This window comes from Anser brachyrhynchus (assembly GCF_964034855.1).
Source record: "Anser brachyrhynchus genome assembly, chromosome: 25".
NCBI lineage: Eukaryota > Metazoa > Chordata > Aves > Anseriformes > Anatidae > Anser > Anser brachyrhynchus.
The window spans coordinates 377,733-401,226 of NC_137718.1; the positions used below are offsets into that span (position 1 = coordinate 377,733).

Sequence of the window (23,494 nt, forward strand, 5' to 3'; positions counted from 1 at the left end):
AGCCAGAGAGCGGGGCCGGGCCGCGCCCCGCGCCCTGCATAGCGCTCCGCCGGCCCGCGCGGGGCCTGCATAACGGCGCCGCGCATGCAGGTTGCGGGGCTCCGCCGCGCCGCCGCCCCGGCACGCGCCTAAGCCGTGCGCGGCCGGCGCCGGCCCGGCATAACGCCGGGCGGTATGCAGGGTCCCGGGCGCGGCCCCCAGCGCGGCCCCCCGCCCTGCATAGCGCAGCGCCCGCCGCGGCCGCCCGCCGTGACGCGCGGCGCCATCCAGCCGCGGGGCTCCGCGCGCGCAGGCCCCGGAACGCGGCTGCCGCGAGGGGCGGCCGCAGGCGGGCCGCAAACCCCGGGCGGCGATGCCGAGCCAGGGCGCGGGCCGCCGGCGCCCGGGACCGCGCATGGGGCATACGCGAGGCGTACGGCGCCCCGCGAGCCCCCTGCATAGCGCCGGGCCGCATGCGGGGCGCGGGGCCGCCCCGGGGCCGAGCGAGGGCGAGGCGCGGGCGGGAGCCCCGCGGAGCGGCGGGCCCGGGGGCACGGCCCGGCCGGGGGGGGGGGGGGGGGGGGGGGCGGCGGCGCCCGGCTCACCTCCCGCGGCCGGCCCCGGGCTGCGGGCCCCGGCCCTCGAGGGGCGCCCCCGGCCCCCCCCGGCCCCGCGCCGCAGGTAGGTGCGAGCAGGCCCGGCCCGGCCCCGAGCCCCGCGCGGCGCCTACCTCCTGCCGCCGCCCCGCTCCCGGGTCCCCGCGGCGGTGGCAGCGGGCGGGCGGCTCCCCGCGGTCACCTCCCCGGTGTGCCGCGCTGCAAAGCGGGGTCGAGCGGCTGCTTTGTTCCCCCGGGGAAACGACGCCGCGGACACCGAGCGTCAGTCGTTACAAACCCCTGCGAAATACCTGCTGCCTTTAAGGCTCCGTTGTCAGCCGAAGGAAGAGAAGGGCTAGGGAGGAGAGGAATCGCAGGCTGCTTGCAAATCACGAAAGCAAACAAACAATAGCTGCCACGCTAAAGAAAACAGAGAAGCTCCTCCAGCCCCTTTGGGTTGCAGACACAGTTTCTGTTTGTTTCGCACTTGGTGCACGGCTAGGGAGCTGCCGTGGGAGCACGAGCGGGGTGGTTTCTCATTAGGACTTCCAGGGAGGAGAAAAAAACATCTATTAAAATAAGACAGGTTCTGTCTCTCTAGGGAGCGTGAAAGGGACTGGAGTGTTTCCAAGCCCTCTCATCCTTTACTAGTCAAGTGTGATCTGATGTTCCAAATGAAGCGAGTTTGACAGCCCCTGCAGCCCGGCACTGGTGTGCAAGCTGCATCACAGGGCCCACTCATGTCAAATTCGGCCTGCGTGTGAGTGCCTTCAAGCTGCAGAGAGCAGCACACATTGGGTAGGAAGATGTGGCACAGGCAGGCCAGGCTTTGAGTGGGGTAGGATCTTGCAGACTTGCTTTCAGGTAGGCTCCTTTATGCTGGGGCCTGAAACCTGCGGATCACAGTCATGCTTTTAATCCCACATTTAACTGGTCACTCAGTAGTGAGTGTGCTACAGCCCCCACCGAGAGGCCCAACAGGTTCCCCTTACAGCTCTCTGATGGGCGATGGGTTATGGGGATAGGAAATGCGGAATTACCAGTGATAGACAGGTCACAGGGCTGTCATTCAGAGGCAGAAGAAATGAGCCCCTTCGTGCACATTAATTGTGCGCTATCTGTGTAACAGGCTCCTTGTACACGTCAGACCCATCGCGTACAGCCCCATTGGGGATTCACCACATTTCCCTGCAACGTACCTGGACACTGAGAGCAGAGCAGTGGGGGACAGGAGGCAGGAGAGCTGTGTAGCCGCTCATGCCAGTGCCGTTCCTCCTGGAGAGGGCATTTCCCCAGCGGCCCAGCTCTGGGAATGCTGAGGGCCTAGAAGAGCCTGCAGCTGTGTGGGTCCCCCAACCAGCAGGCATGTGCTAGCTGCGCTCAGCGTGAAGAGACGTGCATGCAATCCTCCAGTCAGCGCCGGAAGGAGAGACGGAGACCTTCCTGAGTGCCTGTGGACAGCCACGCTTCTGTGTCTTACTTGAAGCAGAGTAGTCAACTCTAGAACACATAAGACCCACTAGAACGTGCATAGGTATTGCTGAGCAGGGAGAAGACATCCCTGCTCACACATGTGCTCACTGTTTAGCCAGGGCATCAGGCTTCAGCCCTCTCTAAGAGTGTCACCTCGTGAGGTAAGTGAAAAACAGTAAAGTACTTAGCAGCAAAGGCAGTAACAGGAATGCCCAGCAATTCCCAGCTACAAATCTGCTCTACCAGGCCCGTGGCTGCTTGGCTGTGCCAGGCATAAACATCTGTCTCCTAACAGGCATTTAGGGGAAAATGAAAGCACGGCAGGAAGCCTGGACAGGAGATTGGAAGCCCAGCTCCTGCTGCACTTACCTATGGAAGCCCTCAAGTTCTTTTAGCCTTTGCTTCCTCATCTGTCACGTGGAGGTGACTGGTACCTTGGTCACAGGTGGTGAGGATTTCAGCCGTGAAGTGCCTGGCAAACATTGCATAAAAAGGGCTCAGAGTGTCTTAGACTCTAAGTGGAATAGGTCCTGTGCTGCCTCAGCTTGTGACCTGTGCTATGCAGCTGCTTGCCACACAGCTGGCTGGCTCAAAGCTATCTCAAACGCCTCTGTCTCCTGCCAATGCATCTTTTTTGTCAGCAGTGAGAACTGCGGCCCTTCTGACGGGGAGGCATGCTCTCTGCAGGCCCCCCTGTGCTGCCTTGTACCACTCTGGGTCAAGACTCGAGTGGGGAGCAGCGGGAAGCAATGGGAGGTCCTCCACATCCTCCCTTCAGACAGCAGCACCCAGGCTGGTGCAGTTACCTGCTCTGTGATGAATTCTACCTGCCAGACCGCCGGGCTGTCAGATGGGACACAGACAGGCACGTGCACTCTGCCGCTGGCACCCTGTCACCAGCACAGAGCAGGACTGAGGCTGCCTGTGGCAGCAGTGCTGCACATCAGCACGTCCCTCCAAGGCTCTCGTGTTCCCTTTCCTCAGGGCACTCCCCCAGCCGCTGAGTTGGGGTCCCATCTTTGCAAGTGCTGTGTGCTGGGAGTCTTGCTGGGATGCCAAGCAGACAGTGGCATCTGAAATCTGTGTTCCCACAGTCAGCAGGAGCACAGGCATGGTACCACTCAAAGTCAGTTACTTGCTAGTTCTGGAAAATAACCAAAGTGGCAGTTGCACCTCTCCAGTGCGCTGCTTGCTGTCTGTCACTGCTTCCCATGCTGCCTCTGATAACCTTCCTTCCTCTGACCAAAAGTGAAGCGGCTAGTCCCACCTGCACTGCCTGTACAGAGAGCCCAAGAGACCACGTGAGGCTTCTTACTGGCCTGAAGTATTGGGAGAATCGTCTCTGTTGCAGACAGAAAAGTAAACTCTGTACTGCTTGTAGTCTCCCCAGTGCTGCGAGAGTCACAAGGGGCGGCCAGGCTGGAGGGCTGAGGTTCATCAAGGAGCTGAACACAAGGCCCAGAGCATCAAAGGACCAGCTGGCAACAGTCCCAGGGAAGGCAAAGACAGTATCAACAAGCAGCAATATTGACTGAAGACCATTTTCTAAGACAGTAAAGACAATAAAAACAGTTAAGCCCCATTCAGACGAGACTGCCAGCTTCAGAGACCTCCTTTTACAAATTATTTTCTGAAAACATTGAGAGAAGGGGACTGTGTCGCAATGCAGTTAAACTTACCAAGTTGCTATACATAGTTCTACAGAAGTTGTTTGAAAATGAGCACGTTTGTGAACATCTGGACAGCTCACACTTTCAGCCAGTTGTAAGCTAAGACAACATGTACAGTCTGCTTACCTTTGAAGGCTTCCACACGTTTCACCACAAACCAGAACTATGCAAAACAATGCGACAGACCACATGATATATACAGTGCCAAGACATCTTTTGATACCTTAAAATACTATGATTTCTTTTAGGTTCCCACTATCGGATGTTACATATATTCAGAAACAAGCATAAGCATTTGTATGGTCAGTTTGAAATTGCTTCTCTCCAGACTTCCATAACACTGTAGCTCGTCACACAGAAGTTAGCCAAAGAACCAAAGAACTAGTACAGAAATAACGATGAACAGCAATGCTGACCAAAGCCAGCTTTAATACTGTTTCATGTTTTGAGGAAGGGGCAGAGGAAGGTGAGTCACATTACCAGCACGTGCTGATGTGCAAAGGGGGCTGCCCTTCAGGCAGCTACGCGTTAGAGAAGCTGTTCACCACTGGTGACGTTGCCAGATCAGAGACAGGCTCACATCCCAACCACCACAAAAAGACCACAACAATTCTACATCAGCTCCTGGCTTTATTTATGTAGATGCTCTAACAGGCTCAGGGCCACAGCAGTAAACAGCATTACTGAGGATGAGTCTTCAGACGTTGTATCCAATCAGGCCGCGTTTGCCTATGATCTCACCAATGTAAAACCACATCAGCACCTCTGTGGCCACCAAACCGTTCCTCAGTGCTTCCTGAAAGAAAAAAAAACACAACACAATTCAGAACATGTGCTCCTGCAACAGCTGCCTTTCTTGCTCCTATAACCAAACTCCATGCATGACTAGCAAAGTGGTCATCCAATTCACAAGACGACAGTTTAAGCAAAAAGCAGATGCGCAAGTTAGTGTTTATGATGTTCACCCACACCTCAACAGGCCACATTGTTACAAGGGTTCTAAAACGGTAAATATAGCTTCAGTTGGCATTCATGGTTTTTTGGAGCCCTTTAAGAAGGTAATTTCTAAAACTGTATCTGCAGGAAACAATTTAATTTCAAGGCCAAGCAATGTATTGGACTGATGACACATCTCTCTCTGTCCAGCTTTTGCTAGACACAGCTGTTACCTACAGATCTGTCACCTCACTCTCTTCACTTGAACAGATAATGAAGGGCCCAGGAGGGATGACAGAACAGCTGTGGTCCAGGTGTGGAAGAGTTGAGACAAAGCTCATATATTATAACACTTCCAACTTTTGACTCATAAATTCCTTGAACTTCAAGTCTTACTGACAGCAGCTCAGTCGTTTTTATGGCATGAGCAAAGCACATCAAGCTAGCATGCCAGTAGTGAAGCCAGGTCTTGGAAAATACTGCTCTGTGCGCTGAATATCTATGGCTCACAGACTACCATTGTCAGAGTCTGAAGAGGCAGCAGAACTGTTCTATCCCTCAGCTTACCCAGAAAAAAAAAAGATAAATTTTTGTATATATAATTTTTTTTGGAAGTCTGGTACCAAACAAGATTAATCTTCAAAGTATCTGCTGTCATGCCAGCCCAGGTGACTGGGTTCAGAAACCTGACTTCAACACACAGCGATTCCTATGGGGAACAGTATCACAAAGACAGAAAGCTGGGAGGTTTGCGAAGAACACCCCTGTACGTTCCTTCCCTAGCAAGTAAATACTGACCTCAGCTGTGCTACCTGCTTCCTCTGTAATAGCATCATTCTTCACCCCCTTTCCAATTAATCTGCATGGAAGGACACTGTGAGACAAACACTTGACAAGAAGTGTACTCAACAGCTATGGACTGACTGCTACATGCTGGTTGCCCAGACAAGAGCTCAGTACAATCGAAAGAAGACGCTCATATGCAAGACAAGGTAACTTAAATATAGTTGAATTTACAGGGCTTTGGAGAGGAATACCAGAAATTCATCGGGCGCAAGTCCAGTCTTAATTGTGGGTGTGGAATAAGCTTCCTCCTGGGCAAATGGAGCCTAGGTACATAACACTACACAAACACTTGCCAGGGCCTTTTCATCTTCTTCAGGCTCATTCATTACTCGTGTCTTCAGGGGTGGGCTGGTGCGCCAGACGGATGGCTGATCTCACATTGTGCTATTTGGGCATGGGTGCAGCAACACCCAGCACTGTCTCTGAGCAAGCCATAGATTTTATTGGTACACCAAATGTATTTGTGAATCACATGTGTGAGTTTTAAAGACGGTATCATAGTACTGGACATGACTCCTACACGTGGTCCCTCACAGACAAGGCTGACAACAGAAATCCTCTGTTCAGATGAGATCATTTAGCAAGCTGAATTCCACAAAGGCAGCAGGGGGAGGAGACAGCAAGCTTGTCTGATCAAGCTTCACTGCAGGGAACAGGTAAAAAGGGGCAGAAAAGCCTCAGAAAAAAATCAGAGCACTGAGGCAACGGGATGCCTCTTTAGAAGGACTGGGGAGAAACAAAGGGAAAGGTCCGTGGATAGGTGGTTGAGAGAAGAAAAGAGTATGTCAAGATGTGCAGCAGAGGGCCCAATTTAACAGCAGAAACTGACACAAGGAAAATAAGCTGAGAAGAAGAATACGATAAAATAGTTGCAATGAATAACACAAGCCTTAATGTGCTAGAGAGATCCCAAGCATTATCAAGAACCTCATCCACAGCAGCAGGGATTCTCCAGTGATGGCAAATTTACTTTGGCTATCTGACTTGTTCCCTCTTGCCCCCAAATTACCCCACTGATCAGATTTTAATACCTATTAAAGATCTGTTTTTGGTTTGGGGAGCACGTGACAGATAAAAACACCTGCACAGCCAAAACGCAGGGTTTTGTTTCAGCTAACAGACTGGAAAGACCCAAATGCAGTCTCAGCTCCCTGGTGGACACACAGGCACTTAGACAGGGCCTTAGTGTGCTTGTAGCGTGCTAGAAACAGACAGCAGCCCGTCTCAGACTGCAGCGCACGAGGACTAACGAGATAAGCAGAACTAGAGGTTGTCCAGCTGGAGCAGGAACTCCTCAAGGATAGCACGAGCCATACACGTTAAAGCTCACCTCTCCATAAATTACTAGCCATAAAATACCATCTTTGTAGGCAACATCCCAAGGCAGGCGCTGTCTTTGCCTGTAATTTAACCCTAACCAGAATTGTTCAGAACAGACAGATCCTAAGCCTCACCATAATGTAATGCTCTGGAAGTTAAATACAGCTTGAAACGCTCTTAACAGATACCAGAGAGGAGAAAATGGATAAAGAGTTTAACGCCTTACTGTTCACAATACTAGCCACGTAACAGCAATTAACAGACTCAAGGGTCACACGCAGATACACCAGTGACAGAAAGACAGCGGTAGATGCAAACCACGAAGATCAACCTCTGGCTCTGCAAGGGCACACGAAGGAAATTCCCAGGCTGCGAGCTGCCCGTGTCTGACTGAACGAGTACAGCGCCAGGAACAGCCCCGGTTAGGTCTGGGCCGGGTACGCCTGGTGAGAGCCGCTTGTATCCCTGAGGAGAGCCGGTTGTGTGGCTGACGAGAGCCGCCCGTATGCCCGACGAGCAGCACGCCGCGCACCCGCTCCCTTGTCCCGCGGTTACCTTGACGGTGAGCTGCGCCAGGCGGCCGGACTGGAAGCTCCTGACCAGGGCCTTCATGCTGTCGATGGCCTTGGGGATCTCTCCGGGGGTCGGCGGCGCGAGCTCGACCTTGGCGTAGTACCAGAACGTGGCCAGCCGAGGCTTCGAGTACGCCACGGCAGCTGGGGGGAGGCCGGGCAGGACGGGCGGCGTGAGGCGCGGCCCCCCGGCCCCCCGCCGGCCCCGGCCCCCGCCCGCCGCCCCCCACCCCGGCCGCCCCCGTCCCCCCCGCCCCGCCCGGCCTCACCGCTGAGGAGCTGGGGGCCGCGGGCCGCCAGGCGCTGCCCGAGCCGCTGCGCCGCCTGCGCCATGCCTCAAAGTCACCCCGCCGCAGGCTCCCGCCGCGCCTGCGCACCAGCGCCTCGCAGGCGCCCGCCGCGGGCAGCCCGCGCGGCGGCCCCAGGACCCCGCACCACGTGCGCGGGGCGGGGCCGGGCGCGGCGCGCCCCGGGGACCCGGGTTCGAGACCGCGGCGGGCCCGGCCCCGTCCCGTCCCCAGGGCGGCGAGGGGAGGAAGGGGCGAGGGGCGGCCTGAAGGCGGGGGGGGTTACAGCGAGCCTCGGGGGCGCGTACACGGCCTGCCGAGGGAGGCAGCGCGGCTCCTGCGCCGCTCTGAGCCAGCGGCTGCTCGCACCCAGCGGCAGGAAAGAGCCCCAGCCGCCGCGCCCCCCTCCCCGCAGCCCAAACAACGCGGGCCTCCCTTCTCCCGCTGAAGGAGCTCCATTAGCTACTAGACCTCCGCAGGCGGCTGTAAGCAAAGTACTGCATTTCATCACCCCTTATTCCCGTGTATCATTTGAAGAAGAAACCCCGGCACACAGTCAGCCTGTCCAAATCCGCAGAACTGTCCGTTTCAGTCCTTTCCAACATCTACACTTGAGAGCTGCTGCAGATGCAAAGGCATCCTTTTCACATTAAACATGATTACATAGTCTAAACAACTTGGGAGTCAACAGCAACAGAATAGAGGGTGGGGTAGCAAAGGAAAGGTAACACGGCCGTTAGAAACAGCCAACACAAACAGCAATTAATACAGGGCCAGGGCACCAGGACAATCAGAAGAGGCTGAATCTTCCCAAGATGCAGAGGCTAGGAAGCTGTAGTGCAGTAGAAAGTTTTAGTATTAAACAGTAAGTCTTGAAAGGAAAGACAGAATAAGGGATAAAAGAGAAGGTGCTAGGAGAGATTCAAGATGTGGCGCAATGCACTGGATGCACTCTTCATTCATGTGGCAAGTTTCACAGACGCTCTGGAGCACTCGCCACCACCCTTACAAGACGTTCGTCTTGCCAACGATTGCATGTCTGGGGATGTAGAACTTTGTTCTCAATTCAGTGTGTCCTCCAAGTCCTCCTTCTGCTTTTTCCTCTCCGCAAGCCATTGCTGGATCTTTTCTTTCAGCTCTGTGTTTGGTCTAATCTGGTCCATAGTGAGGGGGCTCCGATTAAAAGGATCCGTCTGATCACTGAAAGAGAGCAGTGAGGAGATTACTTTGACAGTCTCCTTGCTAGAATAAAAGTAGTAAGGCTAGGAGGACTGGCATGATCTTCCTGCTAATTAAGTGAACTTCATCAGCCAACACTGAGACCAGGTGTTGCTGGATAACATCAGATAAGTGATACATATCCCCCAAAAGTATTAGCTGCAGATGCACACAGGCCACTTCATTTGTAGGGCCCAGGACAGCAAGGATGAACGAGGAGCATGGGACATGTTGGAAGAAAGTAAACAAACAAACCACACCACGTTCAACAAGGTCAGCACATCATCTCTTACAAAACACTGAAATCTTCTACAGCTTTAGGCAATAAAAGGCACTCTTTTGTATTTCATTGTAATCCAAAACTTTAGATATGTTTAGTGAAAAATCCAGACAAGAGTGATGTATAAATATCTGCATCCAATAACCAACCTGTCCCTCACTAAAGGCAGCATGTGCATAATCTCTTCTGTACTTCCACCTCTGGGCTAAAGTCAGAAAAAACACGTTAAACACTTTTAATCATGTCTGGAATTTATTTCAGAAAAGCCACATTTGAGACCAGGTTACAGGTGATTCTGAACACAGAATCATTAAAGCCCTGGACTTCACAGCAAACTGGTAAATTGGGGAGTGAAGGAGACTGCAGATGTGTACCCACCCCATCCCAAGCTTCCACCCTGGAAAAGCACACGTCATTGGCACATAAAGAACAGTCAGTGCCAAAGGAAGCTTAACCTGAACCAAGGACGCAGTTAAGCCTGTGTTTCATACCTGAGCAGGTGCCGGGCTATGGTTGACCTATCCACGGTGACGCGGGACGATGGCAGTATTACCGGGTCAGACATCAGAGTGCTCATGATAGGATCCAGGAACTCATCACAGGCATCTGCATACGTCTCTTCTTCTTGCTGCTGACGGTCTGCAAGAGACTGGCAAGCACACACAGCATTTAAAACACAAGATTTCTCAGTGCTGTTCCACTTTGTTTAAAAAGAGGTTTGCTCCTAACTAGTAGTGAGGCATCACCATGACTGAAAAAAAGCCTCACTGGAACATAAAAACATCACAGCTGGTCAAGGCAATGGCTATGTAACAGGGTCACTTGAAATATGCAAAAATGTAGATCAGGTCTGAGAGCCCGGTCTAACACACTTATTTCCTACTGGGGATTAACACACTGGTAGTCAGGAAGCACAGGCCTTGCCGTAAGCCACGCATTTCGTTTTTCACCCTGCATGCTTATTCATCTGTAGCATCCAGTTCTTGAATTGTCTAAAACATTTACAGGTGCACACCAGAAAGGAGCCTTCTCAGCTGCCCAACCTGGTGCCTCATATCAAGCACCATTCCCCAGAACTGCAGCTTCACAGCAAAGATGCAGTGATGGAAAAGGATACCAACTGCATTTCTTCTTTTTGGTTTTTATTCACTCCACCTCTCACCTTGATCCTCTCAGCCAGGTTACTGAAAGCCACTATCATATTGCCAGGCTTATTGATTTTCTTCAGAACCCTTACTGTCTGGGCAAAGAGTGTTGGTGAATAGGAACGTCCATCCTTGGGTACAGTGGCACAGAAATTTTCTTCATCCCTGAACCACAAAAGTTGAACAAGAGTTTAAGAATTCTTATTTATCAGGCTGCAAAACACACAAAACACAGTCCCCGCAACAGTTGCATTGTGACAGCAAAGAACTCAAGAGACATGAAAACTAGAGAAAAGCTTGACTGTAAGCAAGCAGTTTTCCTAGGTCTTCTCCAGAGAGACCCAATTTACAAATTTAACTGCTATTATGCTCAACTTCCATTCCTACCAAGTTGCAGCTGACTTCCCTGCGTAATTTAGAAATTATTACAAATGAGCACACTGCACTTCTGAAAGGTTCGTTAAGGACCTCTGTTAACGTAGTTCTTGCTGGAAAACACTCCCACCTTGTGGCAAAGGAGGCTACAGAGCTCTGCTGCTCCAGATGTTCACCTGACTCCAGCTACAGTTCTCATCCCAGTGCAAACTTTGGTGTGCATGTCACAGCAAGTCCCACTTTAGGCCAAATTAGATTTCCACTTCATTCCAGGCAGTGTCCAACAGAAGACAAAATCCTGTTTACACTCAATTATGAGTCTCAAGTCCAAGTACCCAAAGGCTGCCATTCTCCACAAGCACCTCCTGACATCCCACCTCCAGCTCTCCCTTGTCACATACCCAAGGTTCAGGTAGATCGTACAGATGTCAGAAACTAGCTGTTGCGGTTTGAAGTCAAACTCGCTGAAATCCTTGACTTTCAAAGCTCCCATTTTAGGGCCAACCAGGTGTTGCAGGAAATAGTTTAGCATGGAGATGATGCGCTCAGCAAGAAAAGGATGCACAAACAGGGACTTAATTTCTGGAACAGAAACCAATAGTTCCCTGAGCTTCACAGTAACCCAGTCCCTCTCTGACAATCCTTAAACTGAATTAGGCCCCCCCGATTCCCAGGCAATGCTGTTCTACAGGTCCCAGTGGACAGGATTTGCTCTCCCTACCTGATGTTAGGAAGGCCAGAGTACCGATGGTTTCATTGGACATGATGTTATGGAAGCGAGCCAGCTGACCAAACATCTGCAGGCTTGACTCCTTCTCCCGCCGAGCCTCCTGGGACAGGCTGTCCCACTCACCACGGTCCTTCTCTATCTGCTGAACTTTAATCTTACTTAGGTACTGTAAAGACACAGCAGGGAAGAGCATGGGAGCAGCAGTCTGAGTACACAGCTTTATTAAGTAGAATGCTTTCCTTTCAGCCAGGCAATCCCCTCTGGACATAGAAGAGGCACGTGCTTGTTAGAGAAACAAGTAAGGTGTCTCCTACAGCAGCCTCGGGAGAATAGGCAGGTAAATAGGCTACAAAAGCTAACCTAGACTGCTCCCTCAATGACCAAGAGCATTATCAGGGAGGTGTTCAAAAACAAAATGTCTGTAATGAGTATTGATTAAAGAAGTTGAGGTTGCTCCTCATACACAGTACCTTCAGTCTGCAACCTACCAGCACAGACAGAAAAAGAAGTTTTCTGAACCAAGAAAAGAAAAAAAAAGTCATCGTAGATGTTCACCACAGCTTTGGTTGCTAAGCATAGAGAGCATCCACTTTCCAGACTATCTCCTCTGGTGAATCAGTATAATCTCACATACTTTCCTACGGCTAATTCCAGTTTAACACATCTAGGTAATGTTAACAGAAAGCAACAAGTCCCACTGCTGATCTGCCTTATCTCAGGTGAGACAGAGGTAGAAAAACCAAAGTCTATTTTTCAAGACTGGAATACCATGAGTTAATTAAGATTCCAAAACTAGGAAGCTATAAATAAAAGTTCACTTGTGTTATAATGCTTTTGTATTCTCACTGCCCTGTGCAACTTAATGGTAAGACCTCAGCTACTACCTTTTCCACTCTGACAGGGGCCCATTCAGGAAGAAAAAGGTATAGAGTATTTGAAAAGGGTCACAGCTGCATACCTTTAACAAAACTCAGAATGTTCATATTGACAAATGATAGGAAGTCCAAAAACATTCAAAGCCACATCCGTAACATCCATATCACCTGTCTGATCTGACAGCCTCCAGACAATCTGTTCTGCCACAGGTAAAAACTCCACACAAAAGCCCTTTCTAGTAGCAACAAGCAGCCACAAAGGGTGTAGTGAGACAGCCACCACACACCAGGGACACAAGTGCAGCTGGAACTTGCCCTGTAAACCCAAAGGAAAACCGCCTAGAGACAAAAGGCCTTTGTTAGGATATGCCACCAGTGGAAAGGCCAAGAGGATTTGATAATCATAAACTGCAGAACTTGTTTAAAGCCTGGCTGCATCCAGATTAGCAACAGGCAGATTTCCTTCCAACTCTGCTAGCACTTGCTTCTCAATCAAAAAAACCAGCTCTTTTGCTCTGACCTGCCTCCCAAGATGAAGAGGAAAGGAAGAAAGTGCCCTCTGTGCACTGTCCCATCATCACGTCCCCATCATACTTGCCGCTGTAACCCCTTCTTCCAAGGCATTTGCAACACCAGCCTTGATGCTTTTAACATTATGAACTGGCTCAGCTGAGTTTCCTAGCAAGTGTCTACTGCAAGGATTCATCCAAAGAATTGAGTACATGAATGCTGTTCTAGAGATAGAGTCAATATTGTAACAAGCTATCTTCAAGTGAGTGAGAACTGGTTCCTACATGATGCCTGCAGCACACGTAGTAAGCCCTACCTGTATGGCTTCATCCAACAGGAAAATGGCATCATTCATGAGCAAATTAAGGAAGCGCAAGAAGAGAGGGGGATTCATTGCCTCTAGGTTCTCTGAGGCATAATCAGCCAAAGCCTGCAAACAACAAAACAGTTAATGCTCTGGCACACTCCAGACTGTAGGACACAAATCCATATACTGCATTAGGAGCTAGATACACATGCTTACATGTATGCCTCTTGCCTTACCTTTATGCTTTGTCGGTATGAATCTGTGCCCCACATGTATCTCAGAATGGGGTACATTGGACGTCGGTAATTAAATTTCTGTTCAAACTGATGTGGGTCACCTAGACACAAGCAGAAGAGCATTGCAAATCAACTGTGGGCACAGAGAAGGATTTTAAATTCCTTTCCAATGTTTGTTTAGCACTGCGTGGGAGCAGGCTGCATTTTCTTCAGAAAGCTAAAACGCTGACCTCCCAGTGCACACAGCTGGGGCACCGAATGCATCAACAGCCAGCAAGCAGTCAGGGCACAATTTTCACTGTTGCTTCCTCAACAAAAAAGTTCAGCAGTTTCTAGTGAATGTGAGCACTGCCATGACCATACTAGCACTAAGCATCCACAGAGCATGGCAAGCAAGTCCTGTGGAACAATAGCCAGGGGAGACGTGCAACTGCCGGGGCCATGGCTTTTTTTTTTGTTTTTTAAAAAAAAAAGATCACCTCAGTAGCTATCAGGATACTTTTATAATAGCAGGATGTAGTGCCAATGGACACTCAGTGTGCCTGGCAGCATCCCAAGCAGGAGGCCAGTGTTACAGCAGCAGCCCATATGCCTGCGGACAGGTGAGAAGGGCAGCTCCTCTAGCTCTTGAGCAAATCTCCCATTTCAAAGAACAGGAAGTTCCAATAGCATGCACACCATATATACATTTCCTCTAACAGCATGCTTTGCCTATTGCTCTCACAGGATTAGAAAACCAGCTCCTTGAGAAGTCAGATCTGACACTGATTTCAAAGCAGCACAACAAATCCCACATAGTATAAGAGGATGGGTAATTATAAGCATTACTTTGCTGAAAAGCTTGTGCTCTGAGGGTTACACTTTTTAGCTATGTAGTCCCGCACAAGTCAGAAGTTTGGAAAGACCAATGCTTTGCTGGAATGCTTTCTGTCTAAAACAATTGAGCAATTTAACACAACATAAAGATTCATCTGTTTTTACTGAAGTACTTCACAACTCAAAGACATCCCACTACAGATTTTACAGAAGGAAGACACCTCTTCCCCTTTCACACCTACCAGTAAACTCGATATCCACAAAGACTTTAATAAGTGCCTCAGCAAGATGGGCAGCATTCTGGTAAGAGCAGAATACTCGTTTGCGATGAAACACACTGGAGACAAGTGGATTTTGGACCTGATCTAAATGAGGCATCACAGCTTCCAGCACTTCTGCCAGCTTGGCTCGCAGATGAGGATTTTTCATTCTGCAAGAGAAAAAAAAAATATGCAAATTCAGCATGGCATGAGGGCCGCAGAGGGGACTTAACTGTACAGAAAATGCTCCAGGAGCTGTGCCCATCCATACAGGAACAGCCAGTTGTTGCAAACTATTTGTAAAACTGATGCTGGCATTGAGCTGCTCTGAGCCACAGGAAGAATGCAGGCAGTCAGCACTCATAATTAAATCTCAGACAGAAAGGGGAACAGGTACGGGAAATATCAAAGCTGTTGCTTCCATCCCTCACAGAACAGAATTCTGGCAGGGCGTACTGCTGGCAAGCCATGCTTGCTTGTCAGCTGTAGCTTCCCTGAGCAAACATGACTTGTCAGCCCAGCTTTGTACTTATTGTCCAATGACTTGTTTCCTATTTATTCTGAAAGTCCAAAGTCCCTTGCCTGCTGAGCTTGCTTTCCGGTGTATGACTGGATACTGAGCAAGGTGAGGGCATAATTCTCTACTTCACCGGTGGGGCAGAAGCTGAACAGCCTGCCCAAGGTCAGGCTGTGGGTTACTGCCAAGATGAACTACAACTCAGATCTTCCAGGGCCAGCCCAGATTAGTGGGAACAGTATATATACAAAAAGCTCCCTAGTAAGTGAATCTCCACCTGCTCCTCACTTTCCTCACTTACTGTTCACTGTTACCTCATTCTACCTGCCTAAGCTCCTGCGTAGTATGACGCATCAAGTTTTTAGACACAATCCTATTTGTGCCGCATGTGAAACCCAAGTCCTTCAGGAAATTTCTTGTGACTCCTATGAACAGAATTTAACTTTTTTTCAATGAGGTAAAGCGAATCGCAGATGTATAAACTAAATCTCAAGACATCTCTAACAATTTCCGCTTCCTTGGTTCTACCCAGGTGCTCTGCAGAAAAGCATAAAGGGCTTACAACTGGAGCTGTACATACCTCTCCACGTCACCCATGAAAACAGTAACAAAGTGAAGGATATGTTCCAGAGAATCGGCAGAAGTCTCCAGAATGTCATCAGCAAAGCGTCGCAGGAAAATGAAGAAGTCGCCCAAATTATCTGCAAAGAATTCTGTGAACAGAAATTGTATATTAATTCCTTCTTGTGCAGCTCACAGCCTGCTTTTTGGCCTTCCATGTACTTAGCTTACCTCCCTGATTCTGATTAAAGTTTCTAGAACTAAGTAGTTGTATTAGAACACCACAATCACAAAGAATAGTCAGCTTTATGAAACTTGTTATGCACTGGATTCACTTCAATTATCAGGGTAACACCCAGCAGCTATCTGTTGATGTTACGCACTGCTCAAGAGAAGAGAATCTCCTGACAACAGACTTTTATGCACATGGAAAATAGTAAATCAATGTGCTATTCAGCCAAACTTGGCAACTCAGCAGTGATCAGGATCTTGACATTTTGTAGCTGACCTTCGCTACACTTCCTTACCTGTTCTCTAACCCTTTCTTCCAAAGACAGAATGCCTTTCACATAGCTACATTAAAGGAAAACCCAGGTGCTTTGAACATCTTCTGGAATAAGGCCATGTGAACAGAGCACTACTTAAATTACGTCAGATTCAGACCCTTATGCGCAGCAGCCACAAAGCAGCAGGAAAGGTGGTTTCACCTGGTACGTAGGCCAATGCACTGTTTTCCACCCCTGGCAATGGGAACGTCAGCTCTAGAGGCTCAGTCCCTTGGTTTCCTATAGCCAACTGCACCAGAAGAACTGCCATGGACACCTGCAGATTAAGGCAGTTCTGCAGCATCTGTGGCTCTGTCATTGCTGTCTTTGTGGAGAGATAGATGGTCATCAGGCGTTCAAACTGCTCCCTGAGGCTGTCAGCAGCAGGGCTAGAACTCTGCTGAGCTTCTCGCCACGCTACTTGCAGGCGGTGAAGGCTTTGGTTTATCTTTACCATCTGGTCATGCAACCTAGTAAAAAAAAAAAAGGGTGAGGAAGACACCAGACAAGATACAAATAAGTTTAGTACAGACTGCCTAAGTGAAACAGAAGTCACCACACACTGAGAGAGATGTTTTGTGCAGCTGCCAGTGCAAGACTTCAAAATGTTGCCAGCTTGACCAGGTGTGCTGCTTCCCTCTCTGAGCAGCAGCAGGGAGGCTGCAACGCAGCAAGTGTACTTTCAATTCAAACTATTTTCCTGCAGATAATCCGCTTGGGGGCCAGCAGCGGGAAGTGCTTGAAGAAAGGCAAGCCACCGCTTGGGAGGGTAAGATATCCTCCTGAGGAGCCAAAGAAGTCTGTTACGCAGCCTGGTAAACCAACGGCTCCTACGAAGCACTCTTCAGCAGAGCAGATAATGAGACTACGCAGCTGCAAACCCTGTTAGATTACCAAGGTCAGGGAGTGGGTAAGCCCTGGAGATGCCTGTGAGGTGACATTTTCAGTTTCCCAGCAACAAGCCACTTGCATAACTTTTTCATCTATTTCTATATTTAGATAATAAACCAGAAGGGGACTAGGCTTGGATCAGCAGTGACCTCATAGTATCCAGGCAACAATTTGCAGAAGACTAAGAAAAACAGTGCATTCTGGTGTCCAGAAAATTGTTTCCTGGAAACAGCCAGTTACCTTGCATTTGTGTTTCAATTAAAATCCATTTAGTGGGCCAGTTCAGACACTTCACAGTGGGCAAGTACTCTGCTACTCAGAAGCTCTCTAGCAGATAAGCAAGGGGACACAGGCCTGTTCTCTCATAGAAGGTATGAGAACTGAGTGAGCCATGCCAATCCAGCACTTAGCTGTTAAGACACTATAAATAACATGGACTCCTGTCAGCTTTGACTGAACACAAGTGAATTTCTTCACAAAATTAGTCAGCCTGATGCTCAAGGGTCAGTCAAAACATACTGTGAAAGGCATTTGGCAACTCAAGTGTCTCACTCTAAGTTGCGAGTATTTAGTAAAACTTTATGTAACTGTACACGGATGCAAAATAGTGCTGGGAGCAATCATTTACCTACAGCTTTAACAATCACATTTTTTCTGAATATCAGGTATCATTCTTGCAAAGTGCATACCTCGGTAGCACATCTAACACCTCAGAGGTCAGCTCCTTAAGAACACTCATACAGCTGTAGAACCATTACCTGTGAAATCCTAAGTGAAGGGTGTATTGTGTTAGGACCAGGTTTTCTGTCACCAGATTGTAGCTGTTTGCAAACTCTGGCTCTTGCTCAGTCACAGCAGGTATCAAACATGTTTCTTTTTCTAAACCTAGAATTAAAAACATCTCTGCATTAAGTCCTACCCAGAAGCATCGGTAAGGAAAGAGTGCTCAAGATGGCTCCCACTGATAATATGAAATGACTGTAGGTGATGCTGGGCAGTATTTATTTGTATTCAGTTCTTCCTTTGCTCCTCTCTAGTGCTTCATTTCTCTCTCCCTTTACTGGTGTACAGCAAGAGAGCACTGCTGGGAAAGGTAGGGAACTGAAGAGATCCCCTGTCTAATTCATTTACTCCCACAGGTTTTGGGCATACCTTTCATATGTACATTCTTACTCCTCCTTTCCTCTTCATTCAGCTCCTTTAGGGCACAGTAAGTAGGATTAAAGGTTAGCAGCCTAGGAGATTTTGGTTTGCAGAAGGGCTGACACAGCTTTAGGAGTGCAGCTCCCAAATTCAGGAAGAAGGCATCTGAGGCATACATCTGGAAGAAGATCTCTGGCATCTGATTAGCCCAAATTTTGGTACGGCCTGCATTAGCATGGAGACAGTTTCCCAGCCAGGACAAAATCCTGTGCTTTGTTTCTGGAGACAACTGCAACAGGTTCTTGAGCATCTGGTAGATCTTCTCGTGGAATTGGGCCATAAACTGTTAGAGGGAACAGAGCATGTTTGAAGGAGTCATTGTTAGAAAGGCGTCTTTTGCCTGTCCTGTCATTAATGCTGGAGCTGTCACAGGTCCAGACTACATCCTACTCTTAAAAGGCAGGATTTTCAAAGAAAATTTTTTAAAGATTTTTTTTTTTTTCAAAGTCACGACACCTAAATCAATCACCCATCAGACATGTTATGAAAAGGCCAAATCCTGAGGCCACCAAGAAAGGATAATTAGGGACACGCTCAAAAGCATAGCCAAGAGCAAGTTGTTTCAGTAGGAAGTAAATCAAAATTCTTTGCACATTTTTGGCAGAAACAATGACCCTAAAAGAATACATGGCTGGGAATCCCATTCTCTGGGACAAACTCCTGCACCTGAGCATCCTTCCCTGTAGAACAAGAACTGTGCTTATGTTCTGATTTGTGATGCTTTGTTCTATCTTCTGAAATAATCTTTAAGATCCTCCCAGCACTAATGATCTCAGGAGGGAAGCTATTTAATTACAAATACACAGTGAGTGTTGCCTGTCATTTTATCTGCTAGTGAGTCAATGTTTCAATTACGGGACAGGTACTGAAAAATATTTCATAGTGCTTACAACATCTAAGTTAAATTATCTCCATATACCATCTTAAGCTATGGTACCAGTATCTGTTCTGAAAGTACCCTACCATTTTCCCAAAAATCAGAAAACTACTTTGGTAACAGATGACTCACTCTTAAGCAGCAGAAACACGTGATCAATTTGAAGACTTCGGTTACAACCTGAGTAAGCACGCAAAGCTATTTACATTTTACAGATGGAGAATCCACAATCCAAAGCAGTTCTGTGACTTGCTCAGCCACCAAGACATGCTATCAAAGAGCCAGTGGAAGAACTCAGCACCAACATCAAGTCTTTTCCCTTTAACCCGCAAGCCCAGAGACTAATAAAATACACTGGGAAGCAGCAGTATTACACTTCAGCCCCACCTGATGGATGTTGGATTCCTGCACCTTGATCTCTTGTGGACTGGATCGGGATGGATTCAAGAAGTAGCCGTGATTCTCTACTACACCAGGAGTCTTTAGCAAACAGGAGATATTTAAAATGGCACCTAACAAAGTCTTCTGATACATCTGTCCATTATTAGGATCCTTGGGCTGAATATAGCCTGCAAATACCTAGGGAACAGATAAACATGCTGACATTTATATAAAATCCCACTAAAAAAAACTATGGGTTTAGGCCAGCAAATCAGAAACTAAAAGGACCAAGGGTACACACAAGTTGTTACACTGCACTTTTGGTTTGAACTGAACAGGTTAGATCATCTAAATGCATCCCTGTAAGCAGAATCTGTGAGTGACCAAGTAGATCATCTTGGGTATGCACAAGTCTAACTGCAATGCAGGTATCAGAATTACACTAATGATAACAAATTTCTAAAAATGAAAAGAGCGCAAGAAGCAACCAGCCTGTCACTGAAAAATAAACAAGGGATAAATCATCAGCCATTGAGCAGAAAGTTACAGGTACATTAGAAGTGTCTCTTTGTATAACCAACATCTACTACCCTGTTGTCACCTGCAAACTGTTTTCTCTTCTTCTACCTCTTGTCTTTGAGTGATGCTAGAGAAGCATTCACTGAACACCACTAGGATTACACTATTGCAACCTGTGGGGTTTCCGCATAAGACAAAAGTTACTAGCTCTTCATAAGGCTAGGACACATACCTTTGCTATATCTTTCTGCTTTGTGAAGTAGAGGAGCATATCTAGGTAAGTGTACAGCAGGATCTGACAAAGGTCCAAGTCCTTGATCCTGCCCAGCAAAATATCGAACACTGGAATCATGACTTCCCCAAACGTCCGCACTTCCTCATCCATTGTTAAGGCTTCTATGACCTCCTCGAGAAACTCAGTCATGTCTTCAAAATCTAGCAAGCGATACAAGACCGTTACAGACAAAGAGATCCTCAGTGCGGCCAAAGCTCAGAGTATGCACACCCTGCTACCCAAGCACAGCCCTCCCTTTCACCTTCCTTTTAACAATGAATGGAGCCAAAGCTTCACTCAAGCCACAATATTCGTCCCGCAGGCTTTACCTATGTTAAGATGTCCCTGGCTTGCTTAGAGGTAAGAATTAAGAGCCTCTTTTACAGCCACTTCCTCAATGGAGACAGGAGAGCTCACCATCACCGACATTGCAAAGTGCAAACATTCAGAGGGCTGAATGCACTTAAAGAAAAATGCAGCTAGAACAAATTAAGAAGCCTTACAACACTAACGGTAACCTTACAGACTAAGGCATCAGTTAAGTTTAGTCAAACTTACGTGCCCCTCTCAGTGCCTCCAGCATCAGGTCCACCAGCTGCTCATACACATTCTGGTTGACATAAATCTCCGGGGTCAGAAGAACAGTGTGAGCATTTGACACAGTCAGATTTCGGCAGCGCACAGCAAAGGGCAGCAAGTTCTCTGGAACCTTGGTTATCTGCACAGAAACGACAAGACAGATCTGGGATCGTGTATCCAATTCTCTCCACTAAAATGTCAGCTTTTGGATAACAAAGTTATTTCCTTTCTCAGAAACTTCTACCCACCTCTTCCCTTGCCCTCTGGAAACAGGCATAGAGGTAGCGTAGAATTTGTTTCTCCCCCGCGTCCCGATCTGCAGAGAGGTTTTGTGTGGTGGCAGAGGTCATGTAAATCAGGTGGTTTCCAGGCTCCTGCAGCAACAGGCGGGTGAACAGGGCCTAGGCACAAGCAAAAATAGGCTGAAAGTGAAACAGTACCAGTAGAGAAAAAAAATCACTTAAAATAAATCCCTTATCATCTTAGGCTAAACTATTTCTGCCCAGAAGAGCCCTCTTTAACCCTTATTAAGTAAGAGTACCAGACTGAGAATCTTCAGGCTCAGTTAAGTGCTAAACTAACAATTTCTCCAATCACCTTCAAGAGCGATGGCAGTTCTAAGGGAACTCTAACTAGCAGCTCCGCACTCTGCTTTGGCAGACAGCCTTCACTCAGGATGCATTGCGTACACTTTGCGAGGAAAGATATTTAATTGCTGTTCCCAAAGTAAACAGAAGATCTAAAAGCCTTATTGTGCCGATTACTGGGAAGTTGTCAACTGTCAGGATAACTACACAGAACTAAACAAACGCATTTTTGTTTGTTTTTAAAAACAGAAAGCGCATAAAAGGCTCTCCTTTCCTGTCACCATTGCTGTAGGACAACCTGCCTCAAACGGAAAACACTAAATTCCCCACTCACAACTAGGATTTTGAAAGAGTTCCATCAGGAGCTATCAGCACATCACTCACAGCAGCTGCACTATTTCTGTCTGGACAGCCATCAGTCTGTGTGAGAAATGAGATATGCAGCAATCGTACCTGCTCAATATTTTCCATGTCAAGCCAGTCTTGGTCATCCAGATCTGCAGCCATTTCTTCCAAATACACACAACGAGCTGGAATCCCATTTCCACTTTTCATGCTGGGATCACCTGAGAAAAACACAAATAATCTATTGTCCCAAAGCTGACAGAAAACATAGCTGCAAGCAGTGAAACCTACAGGCAGGATCCTGCCCGTGGCAGAGCTGTCTGCTACCAGCTACTGCAGGGAAGCCCTGCCCCTCTCCCACCATTCCCACCCAGTTTCGTGTAGATCTGACAAGCTTCTATGAGGCTTCTCACACTTCTGCTCAAAGCATGGTCCACTCGGGAACTCATCAAGACAGCCCTCCTTCTGCGAGTACACAGGTCATGCTGCACACTGTTAGAAGTCACGCTCTTACACTGATATCACAAGTAAAAAACAGTTTAGGGCTACTACGAGAGCCGAAGCTCCCACAGGGTTCCCTTGTTCACATCCTTGCCTTGAGGGCCCGCACTCAGCAGAAGCAGCAAGAGCTTCTCAGCATGCTGCTGCCAGCAGTGCCACCTTGGGCCAGCTCAGAAATGCCGAGTGCTGCCTCTGCTGGCCCCATGCAGCTGAAGACGCTCAGAAGCGCTGACTCTCAGGATTGTTTTTACGAGACAGCAGCAGAAATAGTCTCTCAGCAGCTGTGTAATGTTGCTTTCTCTGATCCTTACAAGTCAAAAGCAAACACAGGAACTCTGCTCAAGGCTTTGGGCACACCAGCTGCAGATAACCAGCTGCACGGTTCCAGGCCAGATGCTCTCCACCCAGCGTTTCTCCCAGGCTGTTTCCCACCGGCACAGGCGCAGAGCAGAGCTCCCTGCTTGAAGCGGGGCTTGCGCCTGCCGGGGTCTGCCCAGACGGGAGCACACCAGCGCCCGTCCCCTTGGGGCCCCGCAGTTGCCTTCACAAAGCAAACCACGGCAGTGATGGGCCAACACCTGCCACGGAAAGCTCAGCCCCCCGCACGAGCACTCACTGTTGTCGAGGGTGATGAGGAAGATCCTCTGGATCATGTGGTTGATGTTGAGCTGCTCGCACAGCTCCCGCTGGGAGCGGAACGAGCGGCTGATCTCGGCCACGGAGTAATCGCAGTCATCCAGGCTCTCGGAGACGCTGTTGTCGGAGTCATCCTGGCTGGCCGAGGTCTCCTCGCCTGCGACACCGAGACCCAGAGCTGCCCACCGGGCTGCCCCCCCCACCCCCGAGCTCCAGAACCGCCCCCGAGCGCCCGAACGGCCGCGTCCACACAGGAACGCGCGGCCCCGGCCCCGGGCGGCCCCGTCAGCGGCCCGCGGCTCCCCGCGGCTCCCCGCCCGGCCCCGCCCGGGCCCCCGCCGGCCGCCCCCGCCCCGCCCGCCGCGCCCCGGCCCCGACCTGCCAGCGGCCGCGGCTGCTGCTTCTGCCCGGCGGCGAACTGCCTGGCGTCGGCCAGCGAGCTGAAGAGCGCGGCGAAGGGGTTGGCGGAGATGCTGTTGTTGTTCTCCTGGTCCGTCATGGCCGCGCCATGCGGGGCGGGCCGGGCCGGGCCCGGGGCCGCCGCTCCCGCTCCAGCGCCCGCCGCGCGCGTCACGGCGCCGCGCTCCGCGTGACGTCATCAACACGCGCCGGGAGCGCGGCGCGGGGCGGGGCGGGGCGGGGCGCGG

At 49.4% G+C, this 23,494-nt stretch overlaps 2 protein-coding genes across 2 annotated transcripts; both read right to left on the bottom strand.

Annotated features, from left to right (window-relative positions):
- Positions 1-4,328: 4,328 nt before the first annotated feature.
- ATP5MG (ATP synthase membrane subunit g) lies at positions 4,329-7,821 on the bottom strand. Its single transcript, XM_080567869.1, has 3 exons — positions 7,662-7,821; positions 7,376-7,536; positions 4,329-4,514 (listed from the first exon to the last, which is right to left on the bottom strand). The coding sequence occupies exons 1-3, from the start codon at positions 7,723-7,725 to the stop codon at positions 4,416-4,418; spliced, it is 324 nt and encodes a 107-aa protein (XP_080423995.1). The 5' UTR covers positions 7,726-7,821; the 3' UTR covers positions 4,329-4,415.
- A 342-nt stretch (positions 7,822-8,163) lies between these two features.
- Positions 8,164-23,440, bottom strand: UBE4A (ubiquitination factor E4A). Its single transcript, XM_080567843.1, has 19 exons — positions 23,226-23,440; positions 22,828-23,004; positions 21,819-21,931; positions 21,027-21,179; positions 20,758-20,917; positions 20,158-20,360; positions 19,413-19,604; positions 18,098-18,431; positions 17,704-17,830; positions 16,217-16,524; positions 15,529-15,661; positions 14,414-14,601; positions 13,356-13,456; positions 13,129-13,242; positions 11,419-11,593; positions 11,099-11,279; positions 10,340-10,487; positions 9,669-9,826; positions 8,164-8,879 (listed from the first exon to the last, which is right to left on the bottom strand). The coding sequence occupies exons 1-19, from the start codon at positions 23,344-23,346 to the stop codon at positions 8,741-8,743; spliced, it is 3,225 nt and encodes a 1,074-aa protein (XP_080423969.1). The 5' UTR covers positions 23,347-23,440; the 3' UTR covers positions 8,164-8,740.
- Between the last annotated feature and the right edge of the window lie 54 nt (positions 23,441-23,494).